The sequence below is a fragment of the Mustela nigripes genome, chromosome 17 (genome assembly GCF_022355385.1).
Source record: "Mustela nigripes isolate SB6536 chromosome 17, MUSNIG.SB6536, whole genome shotgun sequence".
Taxonomy (NCBI): Eukaryota; Metazoa; Chordata; class Mammalia; order Carnivora; family Mustelidae; genus Mustela; species Mustela nigripes.
This window is the reverse complement of record NC_081573.1, coordinates 13,979,731-13,994,291: the sequence shown is the minus strand read 5'-3', so window position 1 is coordinate 13,994,291 and position 14,561 is coordinate 13,979,731. Positions and strand designations below refer to the sequence as shown.

Below are 14,561 nucleotides of genomic sequence, written 5' to 3'. Positions count from 1 at the left end.
TTCATCTCAGGGAGCTTCATCTCGGGGACTTTGGGGAGCTGAACGTCAGGGAGCCGCACCTCGGGCACGGCCATCTCTGGCACCTTCGGGAGCTTCATCTCAGGGAGCTTCATCTCGGGGACTTTGGGGAGCTGAACGTCAGGGAGCCGCACCTCGGGCACGGCCATCTCTGGCACCTTCGGGAGCTTCATCTCAGGGAGCTTCATCTCGGGGACTTTGGGGAGCTGAACGTCGGGTAGCTGCACCTCTGGCACGGCCATCTCTGGCACCTTCGGGAGCTTCATCTCGGGGACTTTGGGGAGCTGAACGTCGGGGAGCCGCACCTCTGGCACGGCCATCTCCGGCACCTTCGGGAGCTTCACCTCAGGCCCTTTGGGCACCTTGACCTCAGGGGCCGAGACCCCAAGGCCAAACGAGGGCATCTTGATGATGGGCAGCTTCAGCTTGCTCTCGACAGCAGTTTCGGCAGCAGCCGGCCGGGGCTCCAGGAGCGAAAGCCCAAAGGTGGGCATCCGAAGTTTGGGCCCCTTCACCCTGGCCTCGGGGCTGCCCTTGACCACCTTGGCCTCGGCGACTTCCTTTGCTCGAGTCCCGAATCGGGGGAAACTGAGGCGGGGCATTTTCAGGGCCACCTCAGGCACCTCTCCTCGGGCCTCCACCTCCACACCTGGCAAGGCCAGGTCCACCCCTACGGCAGGTGCTGCCACATCCAGAGTGGGCACCGTCACGGCCGCAGCCCCTTCCCGGGTCTCCAGGCAGGGAAGTGTAGGCAGAGTGGGGAGCGATGGCAAGGTGGGCAGCTCTACTTGGGGGACCTGGATCCCTAGGGCCACAGGCTCCACAGCAGGGGCAGCAGGGGCTCCTAGTCCAAGGCTTGGCAGGTGGAGGGCCACCTCTCCCAGCCCCTTAGGGGCTAAGACCTGGGGGACACCCACCTCGGAGCCTGGCAGCCGGGGCCCAACCAGCTCCACCTGGGGGGCTGTGAAACGGGCTCCTGCTGCCACCTCAGCCTCCACTTTGGCTTTCCTTGGGGGAGGAGCAGCAGCGGCCAGCCGGGCTGCCTGGGCCTCTTCTGCCACTTCTCGGACGCGCAGCCGAGGCAGCTGGAGGCGCCGGCGGGCTGGGGCAGCTGGGACGGGACCCTTGGGAGCCTCGGCTTTGAGGCCCCGACGCAGACGGGAGAACTTGGGGAAGGAGAATTCGACGTCAACAGGGGCCAGGTCTGCAGGGGCCCCCAGGGCCCCGGGCATCACCATCTTCTTCTTCTTCACAGGGGACAGACTCTGGATGTTCTGGGGAGAGAGGAGAGATGCGGGAGGCGGTGGGACAATGAGAGGCTCGGGGAAGACGGGGGAACCCCATCTGGCATTGCACCAGGGTGGGGATGTGTTGGATGAAGCATCTTGTCCCCAAAACACCAGCCCCTCTTCCTTCCTGTCATTTCACAATTACTGCCCCTGTAAGGCACAGACATTCATTTAGCAGCTGACAATGAGTCAACAGGAGTGTAGGAACTGGGACCCAAGACTGCCAGGTCCTCATCCAGGATTTTCCCCAATACCTTCATTCTAGAGATGGGGAAACTGAGGCCCAGAAAGGGAAAGAAACTGGTCCAGGGTCACTCAGCAGTAAGTGAGCAGCACTCAGGCTTGAACTGGCCTTGCTGGTTTGGAGTCCCCTGGTTCAGGACTACTGGCAAGCCTAGAGCTAATAGCTCTCCAAAGTGGGTAAAGGCCCTGGTCTGAGATAGGTGGGTCCCCCTCCCCAGGAAGGAGTTTAGGGGTAAAGAACAGAAGGCGAGGGTGGGATTAGCGTTGGGTTAGTGATAAGACGGCCACGGTGTGGAAGAGTAGGGCTCAGGGCGCAGAGACTGGATCGCTGGGGCAGTCCAGAGCCGGCGCCGGGCTAAGCACGCGTACCAGCTTGGCCACCTTGGCCCGTGGGCCCTTGATCTCGTAGCCGGCCACGGTGCCAGGCCGCAGAGCCAGGTCCCCGGTGGGCACAGTGCGCTTCAAGCAGAAGGAGACCTTGTAAGGCTCGGCACATTGCAGCAGACGTAGTGCGTCCTCGTACTTGAAGTTCTCGAAGAATACACGGGCGCTCAGTAGTTGGTCTCCTGTAGGCAAGGTGGAGGTGGGCAGGGCGTGGGCATCTGCTGACTCCACCTAGGCCTGGTTCCACCCACTTCCCTGGAGCGACCTCAGCGAGGCTGGTGGGCACCAAACCTTGGCCCCGCCTATCCTCCCTGCCCCCACCCCGGAGCGAAGTCCTCCCAGTTTGAGATCCCGAACAGTCTCTAGTGAAGCCCCACCCCATGGCCTTAGCCCCGCCCCTGCCAAACAAATCCCCTCCCATTCAAGCCACGCCCATTGCCTTTCCACTTCCCTCCCCCATTCTCACATTTTACTTCATTTTTTATAAAGATTTTATTTATTTATTTGAGAGAGAGACAGAGATAGCAACAGAGAGAACAAGCAGGGAGGAGAAGGAAAAACAGGCGCTCCGTTGGGCAGGGAGCCCCTTGATCGTAGGACGCTGGGATCATGACCTGAGTGGAAGACAGATCCCTTCCACCCCGTCCAGAGGACTGAGCCATCCAGGCACCCTCCCCATTCTCACATTTTATTTTATTTTATTTTTTAAATATTTTGTTCATTTATTTATGAGAGCGAGAAAGCACACAAGTAAGTGGGCAGAGGGGCAGAGGGAGAGGGAGAAACAGAGTCCCTGCTGACCAGGGAGCTGGACCCAGGGCTCAATCTCAAAACTCTGGGATCATGACCTGACCCCAACGCAGAAATTTAGCCAGTGGAGCCACTCATGCACTCCTCTATTCTCACATTATAAGACACTGACTTTGGTTCCTTTACTGAGAGGACAGAATCAGAACTTCCAGAATCTTCCACGCCATTACTCACCCCCCAGTTCCTGTGGCTATTCACTCTACTCTCCACCTATTTCTAAGGATGAACCGTCCCCACTTCCAACTCAGGTCAGCCTTTCCACTACCTTCTCAGGGACATCCTCCAGCAGTTCTCCCTTCTCTCCCCACATCACCAATCTGTCCCTTTCTTCTATGTTATCCCCATCTGCATACAACATGCCATTATTTGCCCCATAGGAAAAGTTGTCTTGACCTCATTCCTGGAGCTCCTGCTCTATTTATCTGTTCACCTTAACGGCAAATGCACGGAGTCGTCTAGCTGCATCACTTTCCATGGCTCCAATCACACTTCTGACACCCATTTCCAGAACCTTGAATGGCCCCTCTCAAGGTCCCATACATCTGTATAGCTAAGCCCAGTGATCAAGTCCCAGACTTCATTTGAGGGGACCTCACAGCCTTCGACCTAACATCACTCTCCTTCATTCATTTGTCTGGCTTGGGTTCCAGGGTAAGACACACCCTCTAGAACCTCCTGGAGGTTTCTTCTCAGCCTCCCACCTCCTGGATCTCTTAATGACACACTGTCCCAGAGCTCAGGCCTTGGGCCCCTTCTCATCTCTATCTCCATGCTATATTCACCCCTTTAGGAAGCTCACCCAGATTAGGAGTGACCTAATCTGGGTCACCCAGACCATAAATGGGCTGACAAATCCCAAGTCTATTTCTCCAGTCCAGCACTCTCCCCTCCACTCTAGACTCATACATCCACTTCCCCCTCCACAGCTTCACCATGGCATCCAACAGATATCCTTCACTTGACAGATCCAGACTGTTCTGGCCTTACTCCAAACAAGCTCCAGCTCCAGTTGCCCATTTGTGGAACTAGCAACTCCAATCTCAGGTTAAGAATCCCTGGACAGGGGCGCCTGGGTGGCTCAGTTGGTTAAGTGTCTGCCTTCAGCTCAGGTCATGATCCCAGGGTCCTGGGATCAAGCCCCATACTGGGTTCTCTGCTCAGTGGGAAGCCTGCTTCTCCCTCTCCCTCTGCTCTTCTACCTGCTAGTGCTCACTCTCATTCTCTCTCTCTCTCAAATAAATAAATAATATATATTTAAAAAAAAAAAAAAAAGAATCCCTGGACACATCCTTGACCCTTCTCTTTTCATCACACCCCATATCCAGTCCTGAAGGCTCCTCCTTTAAAATATATCCAGAAAGGGGCGCCTGGGTGGCTCAGTGGGTTAAAGCCTCTGCCTTCGGCTCGGGTCATGATCCCAGGGTCCTGGGATCGAGCCCCGCATCAGGCTCTCTGCTTAGCGGGGAGCCTGCTTCCTCCTCTCTCACTCTCTGTCTGCCTCTCTGCCTACTTGTGATCTGTCAAATAAATAAATAAAGTCTTTTAAAAATATATATATATATATATCCAGAAAAATAAATAAATAAATAAATAAAATAGATTCAGAATCCAAACCTTTCTCTTCATGCCCATTAACACTGTTTTTTTTTTTTTTAATTTTCTTTTAAGATTTTATTTATTTATTTGACAGAGAGAGATTACAAGTAGGCAGAGAGGCAGGCAGAGAGAGAGAGAGGAGGAAGCAGGTTCCCTGCTGAGCAGAGAGCCCGATGCGGGACTCGATCCCCGGACCCTGAGATCATGACCTGAGCCGAAGGCAGTGGCTTCCATTAACACTGTTTTGTCTCTGAACATCACCATGTCTTACCTGGATAATCAGAGTAGCCTGTGTGTGTGTATGTGTACTTATTTATTTATTTAAAGTTATCTTGGGGCACCTGGGTGGCTCACTTGGTTAAGCATCTGCTTTTGGCTCAGGTCATGATCCCAGGATCCTGGGATAGAGTCCACATCAGGCTCTCTGACCAGTGGGGAATCTGCTTCTCCCTCTTCCTCTGCTCCAACCCCCCACCCCTGCTAGTTCTCACTCTCTCAAATAAAGTTAAAAAAAAAAAAAAAGTCTTAGGGTGCCTGGGTGGCTCAGATGGGCACCTGCCTTTAGCTGCCTTAAGCATCTGCCTTTGGCTCGGGTCATGATCCCAGGGTTCTGGGATTGAGCCCTATACCCGGCTCCCTGCTCAGTGGGGAGTTTGCTACTCCCTCTCCCTCTGCCTGCTGCTCCTCCTGCCTGTGCTTTCTCTTCTGTGTCAAATAAATAAATAAAAATCTTTAAAAATAAAAATATAAAAATATAAACTTTTAAAAGATTTTATTTGTTTGAAAGAGAGTACATGCACAAGCAGGGAGTTCTGTGCTGTCCCACTCAAACCTTCCCAGATTAAAAGTCAAAATTCTCACCATGGCCTATGAAGCCCTCTGAAAACCAGATGGCCACACAACTCACTCCCCTCCCTCCACCAGGCCTTTCCTCCCTTCCTGGTTCACCCTATTTAAAAATACAACTGTCCTACAGGCATGCACAGCACACAATGCCTTCTAGTTTACTATGTGTTTTACATATTTTGGTCAAATATATCTCTCCCTTCTAGAAAAGCATAAATGCAGAGAGTGTGTTCTGTTTTGTTCACTGTAGTAGCCCAAGCACCTAGAATCGTATCTGGAAATAGAAGGCACTTAGTAAATAGTTGTTGCATGAATAAATCACATCGGCCTCATCCATGTCACTTAAAATATCCCTTACTAAGACTCCCTCCAAGATAACTCCACCTCTTTTCTCCAGGCCCAACAACAAAAATAATAACTAGTGCTTACACGGTGCTTATTGTGTGCCACTTAGCTATGCGCTAAGCATTTTCAACTACTGACTCACTTGATCCACGTAATAACCCTGCGAGGTGAGTACTAGAATTATTCCCATTTTCGAGATGGAAAACCCAAGGCACAGAAGATCACAAGCTAGCTGCAGATCTCAAAGTCAAACCGACACTATGAGCCTCCAGAGCCCGCTCTTAGCCACCGCCAGGCGGACACACAAAGCCCCGCCCCAAGCCACTCTCCCCGCTTCCTCCGAGCAGGCCACGCCCGGGACCTGGGGCGCACTCCCAACCCGGCCACCTCGGAAAGGCCCCGCCGCACGCTCCCGGCCCGCCCACCTTCCTGCAGGCTGAGGCTCCTGGCCGCGGGCGAGTCCTCCCGAAGCTCGCGGACAAAGATTCCCTCCTTGCCGCCGCCTGCTACGTTGATGCCGCTGACCCCGGTCTGCGCCTCGGTCTCCACGATGATCTCCACCAACTCCGCCCGCCTCAGCTCCTATGGAGGGCAGCGAGGGGGCGCTGGGGCCGGACCTCGCCCAGAGTCCGGCATCCCGCTTAAAAGCGGCTCTTAAAACGGTCCTCCAGTTACACGACCCTGAGCGCGGCTCCGGCCGGCCGTGCGGGCCCACCCACTCCGACATCTTCCCTTTAAGGAAGCGCGAGGGCCGCCTGCTCTCTCACGCCTGCGGCAAGGCCCAACAGCTCGGCCCACTGCTGTCGGCCGGAGCCCTGGGGTCCGGGTGGAAGGGGCGGAGTTATAGACGAGAAGCGGAGTAGGGAGGCGAGGGAGCGGTGGGTGTGCGAGAGGGGAGGGCATGGTAGGGCGGGCTCTGTCTTCGGGGGCGGGACCAGTTCGGGGGCGGGGCTTGTGAACAGACCGCAGTCGCAGGTAGAGCTCAGGCCACAGAGGAGGGGCCAAAAATCTGAGAGGGGTGTGGCAAGAGAGTAATACGGGAAGGTAAGGCGGGGATCCATAGTCGAAGGGTGGGACTGAGATAAGGAAAAAGGCTTTAAAAACAGCCCAGCAAGGGGTGGGGTGAGGATGGGCTTCCGAGGAAAGCGCTGGGTCTTTAAGTGGTGCAGGATGGAGGGGAGGGTGAGATTGGGCTCTTCGGAGGCCAGAACGCGTGTGAGACTATGCCCTATTGTGGACTCTGTGACCCCAAGTCCTGCATAACGCCTTTGGGAGAGGGAATCCAGTGAAGAAGAGGGGCGCGTGGGTGATGAGTAGTGGACCAGCAGACGTGGCATTCCTGGTATTCACTGTATATGGTGCTGTCCTGGCCCTGGTCCAGCAGCGCCCGTCGCGATTCACATCCGGGATTTAGAAAAGGCCGCGAGAGACCCCAGTTCCACAACGTCTAGGAACTCAATCTGCTGTGTGTTTCTGGAGGAGAACTTTGCCCTCTCTGGGCCCATGGGTGACATGGGTTTACGGAAGGGGTCCGTGTGAGCTGAGACCTGAAGCAACAGGGATCTGAGGATGCTGTAATGGGCGGGGCATCGGGACTGAGTAGATTGGAGTTGAGCCCAGGGCTTGGAGAGGGTTAGGGCAGCCCGTCGAGGCTGGCCCTGGCCCTGGGACTAGAGGGCTGGGAGGAGCATGTTGAGAGGAGGTGAGAAGAGTTGTAGAGGCAGCTGGGAACAGCAGGAACATGACCACCTCCCCAAGGCCCTGGGCTAAGCATTTTACCTACAGCGTCTCATTTCATCCTCCCCACAGCACGGACAGACACAAAGGTAAAGAGAAGCGGAGTGATTTGCCTAATGCCACACAGCAAAGTTAAGCAGCTGGGCTTAAACCCCGTCTGTGACCTCGGAGCCCATAGGCCATCCTGGAGGCAGTGACCTCCTTGGCCTTCCCCCCGGCCTGCCACCCCTCAGCCTCAGCTTGGCTCCGGGAAAATAGACCCGCTCTGTGCCTAGCATCCTGTAAGAAGTGGTCAATGCGGGTCCTCTAGCGCCATAACAGCGACCGTTGTCCCATTTCACCAATGGGAAAACAGGGTTTGAGAGGTCAGGTCTCCTGTTTGGAGCTGCACAACCAAAGTGGGGGATTGGCATATAAGCCCAGGAGCTCAAAGCTCATGTATTTAACCCCCATAGCAGCCTGCCTCTTCCAACAAAAAGTTTCTGCCCAATTTTCTCCAGCTCGTTATTAATATAACTCTGTTATGTCCCCAATGAATTCGCTGCTTGGACTCTCAGTTTGTACCAGGCACTGTGCTAAGCACTTTCCATATGTTCAAATTCTTTTCCTCCCGGTGACCTATAAAATAGGCACTGTCGCTATTTCTATTTCACAGATGGGGAGACTGAGGCACAGAGAAACCAGAAAGTGTCTTCTTGCTGCCTCAGTCTGTGCCCCCTACCCACCCCCCGCCCCCAAGTTCCCCTTGCAGGGCATGTGGGTGCTCACCTCAGCACTCCGGCTCCTGGCCTCCATGGCACAGCTGGGAGTCACCCGAGCCCCAGGCTCCTGCTTCCTCTCTCCCTTCTGCTGCAGAACCAGCTTTAGCTCTGCATGGAGCAGCTGCCTCTGAGCCTGTGGGGGACAGGGAGGGAGGCTTGAGGCCAGAAGAGTGGCAAGGAGGAAGCCAGGTGTGGAGGGAGAGGCCAAGACGGATATCAGAACAGGAGAAGGGCCCCCCACCCCTTCCTCTCACCGCTGCCTGGGCACAGGCACCCCCGCCTAACAGGAGCCCAGCCTGGGGTGTAGCACAGGCACAGTCGTCTGCGGGGCTCACGCCCTTCCTCTGGGGTCTTGCTACCTGTCAGGAAGAGACCAGGGCATGAGGCTCCAAGCAAGCTGGGGAGGGATTGGCGGGGGCGGTGGGGGGGGCATGTGGCAATGGCCAGTGCTCACCTCAGGGTCACGGCCAGCTCCTTGGGCCTCCTGGGTCCCGGGCTCTGAGAAGAAGAATGTGAGCATTACTATCAGCTAACCCCACCCATTGCTTGCTGAGTGCCGGATGCTTCCTGCGCTCTGTCAGGATCCCATCCCCACAGTGGGGGGCCGGGGGATACTGAGGCCTAGAAGACCTTTATTGGCCAAGAAACAGTAAAGTAAAGCCCGAGCTGACTCCTAGGACTGCCTTAGAGTAGAGCCCCTGCGCCAGCCACCTGGGTCGACCGAGAGAGCCAAATTCACCATAAAACAATCCTAACCACTCCTCTGTCCTCCCTGTGGGCCAATCACCTCACCTCTCTGGGCCTCAGCTTCCACATCTGTTAAATGGGGAGAAGACCACCTACTACGTCAAAGAAGTGGGTAAATACAAAATGCTGGGTACGTGGAGGGGCTTCTGAAGCCCTATTATTATTACTGAGCACTTTCTGTGGTCCTGATCTTGTGACAAATGTCCCACAGGGGTCATTCATTGCCCCTAAACCTCAGAACACTCTTGTGAGGTCAAGAGAGTTTTCGAGCCCATTACAGAGAAGACACCTGAGGCTGGGAGAAGGACAACCACAAATGGTCACGAGTGGCTAAACCAGGATTTGAACTTATCTGAGAATTCCAGACTTTTCTACAGGTGATGGTAACTAATGGGTACTGAGCGGTTATTCTTTGTCAGTCCTGTGCTCCACCTCCGCCCTGCGGAAAACCCACAGCTCCTCAGAGAGGCCAAGAATCTCGCATTAAGTCACACAGCCCAGTGAGAAGGAGGCAGAACTGGGATTCCCATGTCTCTTCCCCAACAGGCCTTTCTGGGGAAAAGGGCATGGATACTGTCTCTCCACATCCCCTCCCCAGGCCGACTCTGGCCTTGTCCTCCCAGCCCCCACTTGGCATGCCAAACCTCCAACCCCCACTCTACCAGGAAAGGTCAGGCCTCACGCGGCACATTCCCTCAAACAATGGCCCATCTGCTGTGCCCAGTCACATTCCGCCCCTGCCCACCCACCCCCAGCCGCACAATGGCCCTTCATAGCCCACCACTGGCCAGGATAGAGGACACAGGGACCCCTCAATGGTCTAGCTGTACCCACTCCACTGGCAGGGACCCCACAGTAGCAGAGGGCTTCTTTCTGGCCCTCCTAGGAGTCCTGGTCTCTGTAGCCTTCCCCAACCTCCCCTCTGAGACCGCAGCTGCTCCAGGTCCCATATCTGTGGCATTTCCTACAGACTAGCCCCAGTGAGGACCCCCCTAGGTCTCTGAATCACCCTGAATAGTGTGATTGTTTTAGGGTTGGAAACTGAGTCTGAGAGAAGGGAAGTGACCTGTCTGGAGTCACACACCCAAGCCCCTGCCCTTGACCCCAACTCTGGACCTGAACTTTCATTGGTGGCTCTGAGCACTGGAGAAGCCCCAAGCAGCTAAAGAACTGGGGGAGGGGCTGGGCTGGGAAGGGAGGTGGGGATTGAGGGTGCCCCAAACAGGAATTTTTAAAGGTAAGTCCTCGGCCAACCATGGGCTGGGCAGGCACTTTATAGATGTGGCCTTGGTACCCCATTTTACTGATGAATAAATGAGGGTTAAGACACCACAGTAGCAGGGGCGCCTGAGTGGCTCAGTGGGTTAAAGCCTCTGCCTTTGGCTCAGGTCATGATCTCAGGGTCTTGGGATCTATTTTTCAAATAAATAAATAAAATCTTAATAAAAAGAAAAAAAAAGACACCACAGTGACAGAGTCAGGTCTGAAAAACTGAATGCCTGACATTACATAGCATCCTGAGCAGGAGGTGGGAGAGCCTGATACTTGTAGGAGGTAGTGGAGATGGAAGGGAGGCTCTCCTGGCCTGCCAGCTCCCCGTCTCAGGCCAGGGCAGCAAGGGTCACACCCAAAGGCTGGCACAGGAAGCTTAACCAGGGCGGGAGCAAGAGAGAGTGCCCTCCTCCCTGCCCAGCCTAGGTTATATTTAGCCCATCTGTGCCCTTCCTGAACCATATACCCAGCTCCTGGGGTGGGGTAGGGGTGGCTTCGGAAGGAAGCCCCCCCAAATACACCCCGGGCACTCTCTGTTCCCAGCTCTGCCCATCCCTTTAGGTGGGACGGATGGGAGAAGGACATGTGGGGGAAGGTTCCTGGTGGTCCCTGACTGTATTAGGGGAAGATCTTCTAAAGGGGTTCCCCTGGTAACTGAAGGTCAGGCAGGACCCTCCAGATGCCCACAGCTATTCTTGAGTGGGTCCTGTGGCCCTGTCCTCGTACATTCCTCAGCTTCCAGAATTTTCCTGAGTCCCCATTTCTTGAGTACTTACGATGCACAAAGATCCTTGCCCACCTTGGCTCATTACATCCTCAGAATACCTCCCTGAGGAAGATGTGACTGAGAGTCCTATTTAAGATGTCACTGGTTTCCCTCAGAGCAGGCTGGGGGGAGGGCCTGTCATTTGGGCCCTGGGCCCTTCAGCTGAGCGGGGCCTGCTGAGGGATCCCGAATCGGCACCCTCTTCTCCCCATGGCTGGTGCCAACCCCATATGAGAACGCTCCCCATCCAGAGCCTCAGTTTCCCCAATCGCCAATGATGGGGAGCCCTCAGCAGTTAATGGGAGTTAACCTGACTTGTCTGGGCCCCTAGACATTCTGTTTGGACAGTGGCCTAGCAGCAGCCTCAGTCCGTCCCTGCTCCAGAACATCTCATGTCTGAACACCTGGGCAAGGTATTCAGGGACTCGGTTTCATCTGTGAAACGGAGCCAGTATAAAGTATACAGCCAGTATACAGTAAGTGCTCAAGTAATGTATGCTGGAAGGTGGGCTGTCTCATATCCAGCTCTTGCTCATCAGACTTTCTCTCTTACCCAAGGGGAACTCTGGGTGAGCGACAACATCCAGCTCAGGCACTGGCCTCCTACCACCAAGATCCCCAGCACTCTATTCTAAGCACCAAAAAGCCGGCCCCAGCCTAGGCATCCTGCCCCAGCTCTCTGGAAGCAGCAACTCATCTACTCTCACACCAGCCCCGTGAAGAGACCTCCGTCAGCCCATTTCACAGGTGGGATAGCAGAGGGACAAAGGGTGCAGTATCAATCCCAAAACCGCATAGCCAGAAAAGAGGAATCTTGGGATTTGAACCCAGGGTCTGGCTCCGAAGTCTGTGCCTTTACCATACTACCTCTGAAGCCCCCCAGGTGTCCTCCCCGCACCTCCCAGCACCTCCCAGGACCCTAGGTCTTATTCCCACGGCTTCTTGGGCATTGCCAAGGATGGGGTAAGACCGGCTGATCTCTTACCACTGGGTCTCCAGACACCTTGAGAGCTCCCGGTCTGTCTGCTCAGCCCCAGCCCAGGCTGGGGGGGAAAAGGAATGGGGAGGGGGGAAGTGCGGGGAGACCCCCAGCCATTGGCTGTTGAGGCATGACATCACCAGGGAGTGGGTGGTGGGGAAACAAACATCCCCCCTCTCCCAGCTACATGCACCGGGAAGCGGGAAGCGGGTGGGGAGCCTAGGCTGGCAGAGGACAGAGACAGCTGCTGCCCTGGCCTGGGCTGAGACCTCTGCTGGAGCCTCTGTTCCAGAGACCTGCTCGTTGCTGCTGGAGGCTGGAGGCTGACCACCCAACTATCATTATGTCCTGGTTCCAGACCCAGGGACGGTCCTGCTGGTTCCTGGGGCCCCTAAAATAAAGTCCTAACGCTCCCTCTTTCGGTCCATTTGGATTCAAGTCCTAGCCTAGTCACTTGCCGGCTGCCTGACAGCATCTTCCTGGGTCTCTTCTTCTTCATCTCTAAAACAGGGATGATAAAAATGCCCACCTCATGGGGTTGCTGCAAAGATGACAGGAATTAAAAGAGGCTAAGAGCCTGGCATCAAGTGAGCGCCACTTCTAAGAATTTTGCATTATTATTCACACAAATTAGGGGTCTGGCTAGACTTGTCGCTGGGTGAGGGAATCTTTAGGCCTGAGTGAGGCTGGCCACGGAGGAGCCCCACTTCTCTGTTTCATGGAGTTTCCATGTTGGGGGTACATCTGTCGTGGGCTAAGTACTATACTGGGCACCCTGAGCTCTGCTCCCAGGATCCAGGGTTCAAGGTGAGCACATTATGCCCAGTATTTAGCTACCCAGCCAGGAAGTGGTAGAGCTGGGGTTCAACCCCACTTCTGCGGGGCCCCAAAGACCCTGCAGCTCTCTTCTGTCCTCTTCATGTAACAGACAAGGAGGCTCAGAGACAGTGACACCCAAGGTCGCCTGCAGCAAGTCACTGGTAGCAACAGGCTTTGAAGCCAGACCTGCCCAAGTCCCAAACCAAGGCCACCAGGCCTCACCCTGATCCCCTGACCCCCAACCCCAGCCTGCCCTGACTCACCAGACCCTGGGGGGCGGCAAAAGGAGCACAAGTATTCCCACATGCCCTTTGCGCCCACCCGGCCGCTGGCTCCGATGCTCCCAGCTCTCTGAGTCCCGGCCTGGGGCCAGAGCTGGGATGAAACTGGGGATTACCCCCAAAGCACGCGTCAGCAGCTTCTGTCCCATTGTCGAGCCAGACACGGCCACCAAGCCTTCACCTCAGTTGTCAACCTTGCTCCTTGCACCAGCCCCCCAGGGGACCTGTACCCCACCCTTGCACCGAGAGCTTGGGGCCTACTCCCAAGGGCACAGGGACCAAGCGCAGGCTGGCAGGATCCCAGAGTGCTAGGGTCCTCCCCCCTTCTCTCCAAAATGCCCCCTGCCCACTCTCAGCCGCCATGGAAGGCAGGAATGTGCTGAGCTCTGGGAAATGCCTTCCAGGCCTGGCAGCCACCAAGGGTTGGGGTGTGGCCAGGTCCCTGCCAGAACCCTTCTCCTGGGAAGGGTGCAAGGAACAGTGTGATCAGGGCGTCTGATGGGCCTGAGGAGACCCTCACCCTGGCGAACTCTCTCAGTCTCTCTCATTGATCCATTCAACCATTCATGTGTTTGTTTATTCACTCAACAAACACAAGCCCTTGGCGGCAGCCTCTTTGCCGGGCACTGGGGACACTGACAGACCTAAATTTATCCTGGGGGGGCAGGCTCAGGGAAGGATTTCTGGAAGACATGACATGTGAAGTCAAACTGATTGGTTGAGAAGGAGGGAGCCAGGTTAAAAAAAAATGTGTAGGAAGGGGCTTCCAGGGAGAGGGGCAAATGCAGGCAAAGTACCAGAGGGGAGAAAGGCAACGGTCTTTATCCAAGGTCAGCAGTCCATGAGCACCTGGTCTGGTGTCCAACCCTATGCTGGATGGTGCCGAGGACACAGTTTGACTTGGACAGCCTGGGCCTGTTTTTGCGGAGTTCATAGTCTAACAGGGAGACAGACCCAGAATGGTGACGATTGTGATAAGAGAGTCGTGGTAAGAAATGTCGTGGTAAGGGGCTGACATTTCTTACCACGACTCTCTTATCGTGTTGGCTGTTTGATGGGGGAGCCCAGGAAACGTGCCTGCTCCAGCCTTGCAAGGGAGGTCAGGGAAGGCTTCCTGGAGGAGGAGACATGTGAACTGAGACTTGGATGACCCACAGGAACCAGGCAAGAGAATGTAGAGAACAGTTTTACGGGCAGAGGGAGCCTGTGCACAGGACCTGAATCCAGAGAGAGCTCAGCACATGTGAAATTTCTAGAAGTTGAGAGCTGACTCCTCGTTAATGGCTGCGTCCCCAGGGCCAAATATGCGCCTTGCTTATATCTCCTCCTATTTTATACATTTATTCAGCAGCTATTTGCAGACACCTCTTCTTTATACATCCCTGGGTTTTATCATGGAAGTGACCATGACTGTGGCCTCACAAGGCTCACAGCTTGTGAGCTGGGGGGGGGGGGGGGGGTAGGGGGGCAGGCATTCAAGAAGTGCTCAGTGAAATGAGTATATAATTCACACTGACTTAAGGAGTATGAGGGACAGATATAGGCCAGCAAGAGGAGCCTTGCACTCTGGGACTATCGGAAAGGGCAGGGAGGGCTTCCTGGAGGAAGTGGCATTTAAGCCAGCACCTGAAAGATACATAGGCATTCATGCAAGGCTGCTGGGCAGGT

The 14,561-nt window shown here is 55.1% G+C and overlaps 1 protein-coding gene across 1 annotated transcript in view; it reads right to left on the bottom strand.

Moving 5' to 3' along the window:
• The window catches only part of PRX (periaxin), a 15,543-nt gene extending 2,610 nt beyond the window's left edge, over positions 1-12,933 (bottom strand). The window contains 8 exon segments of the mRNA XM_059383820.1: positions 1-2; positions 4-1,292; positions 1,920-2,116; positions 5,957-6,113; positions 8,037-8,162; positions 8,284-8,388; positions 8,484-8,527; positions 12,876-12,933. The exon segment at positions 1-2 is cut by the window's left edge and continues 2,610 nt beyond it. Coding sequence (XP_059239803.1) covers positions 1-2; positions 4-1,292; positions 1,920-2,116; positions 5,957-6,113; positions 8,037-8,162; positions 8,284-8,388; positions 8,484-8,527; positions 12,876-12,918 — 1,963 coding nt within the window. The 5' untranslated portion in view covers positions 12,919-12,933.
• Positions 12,934-14,561: the final 1,628 nt, after the last annotated feature.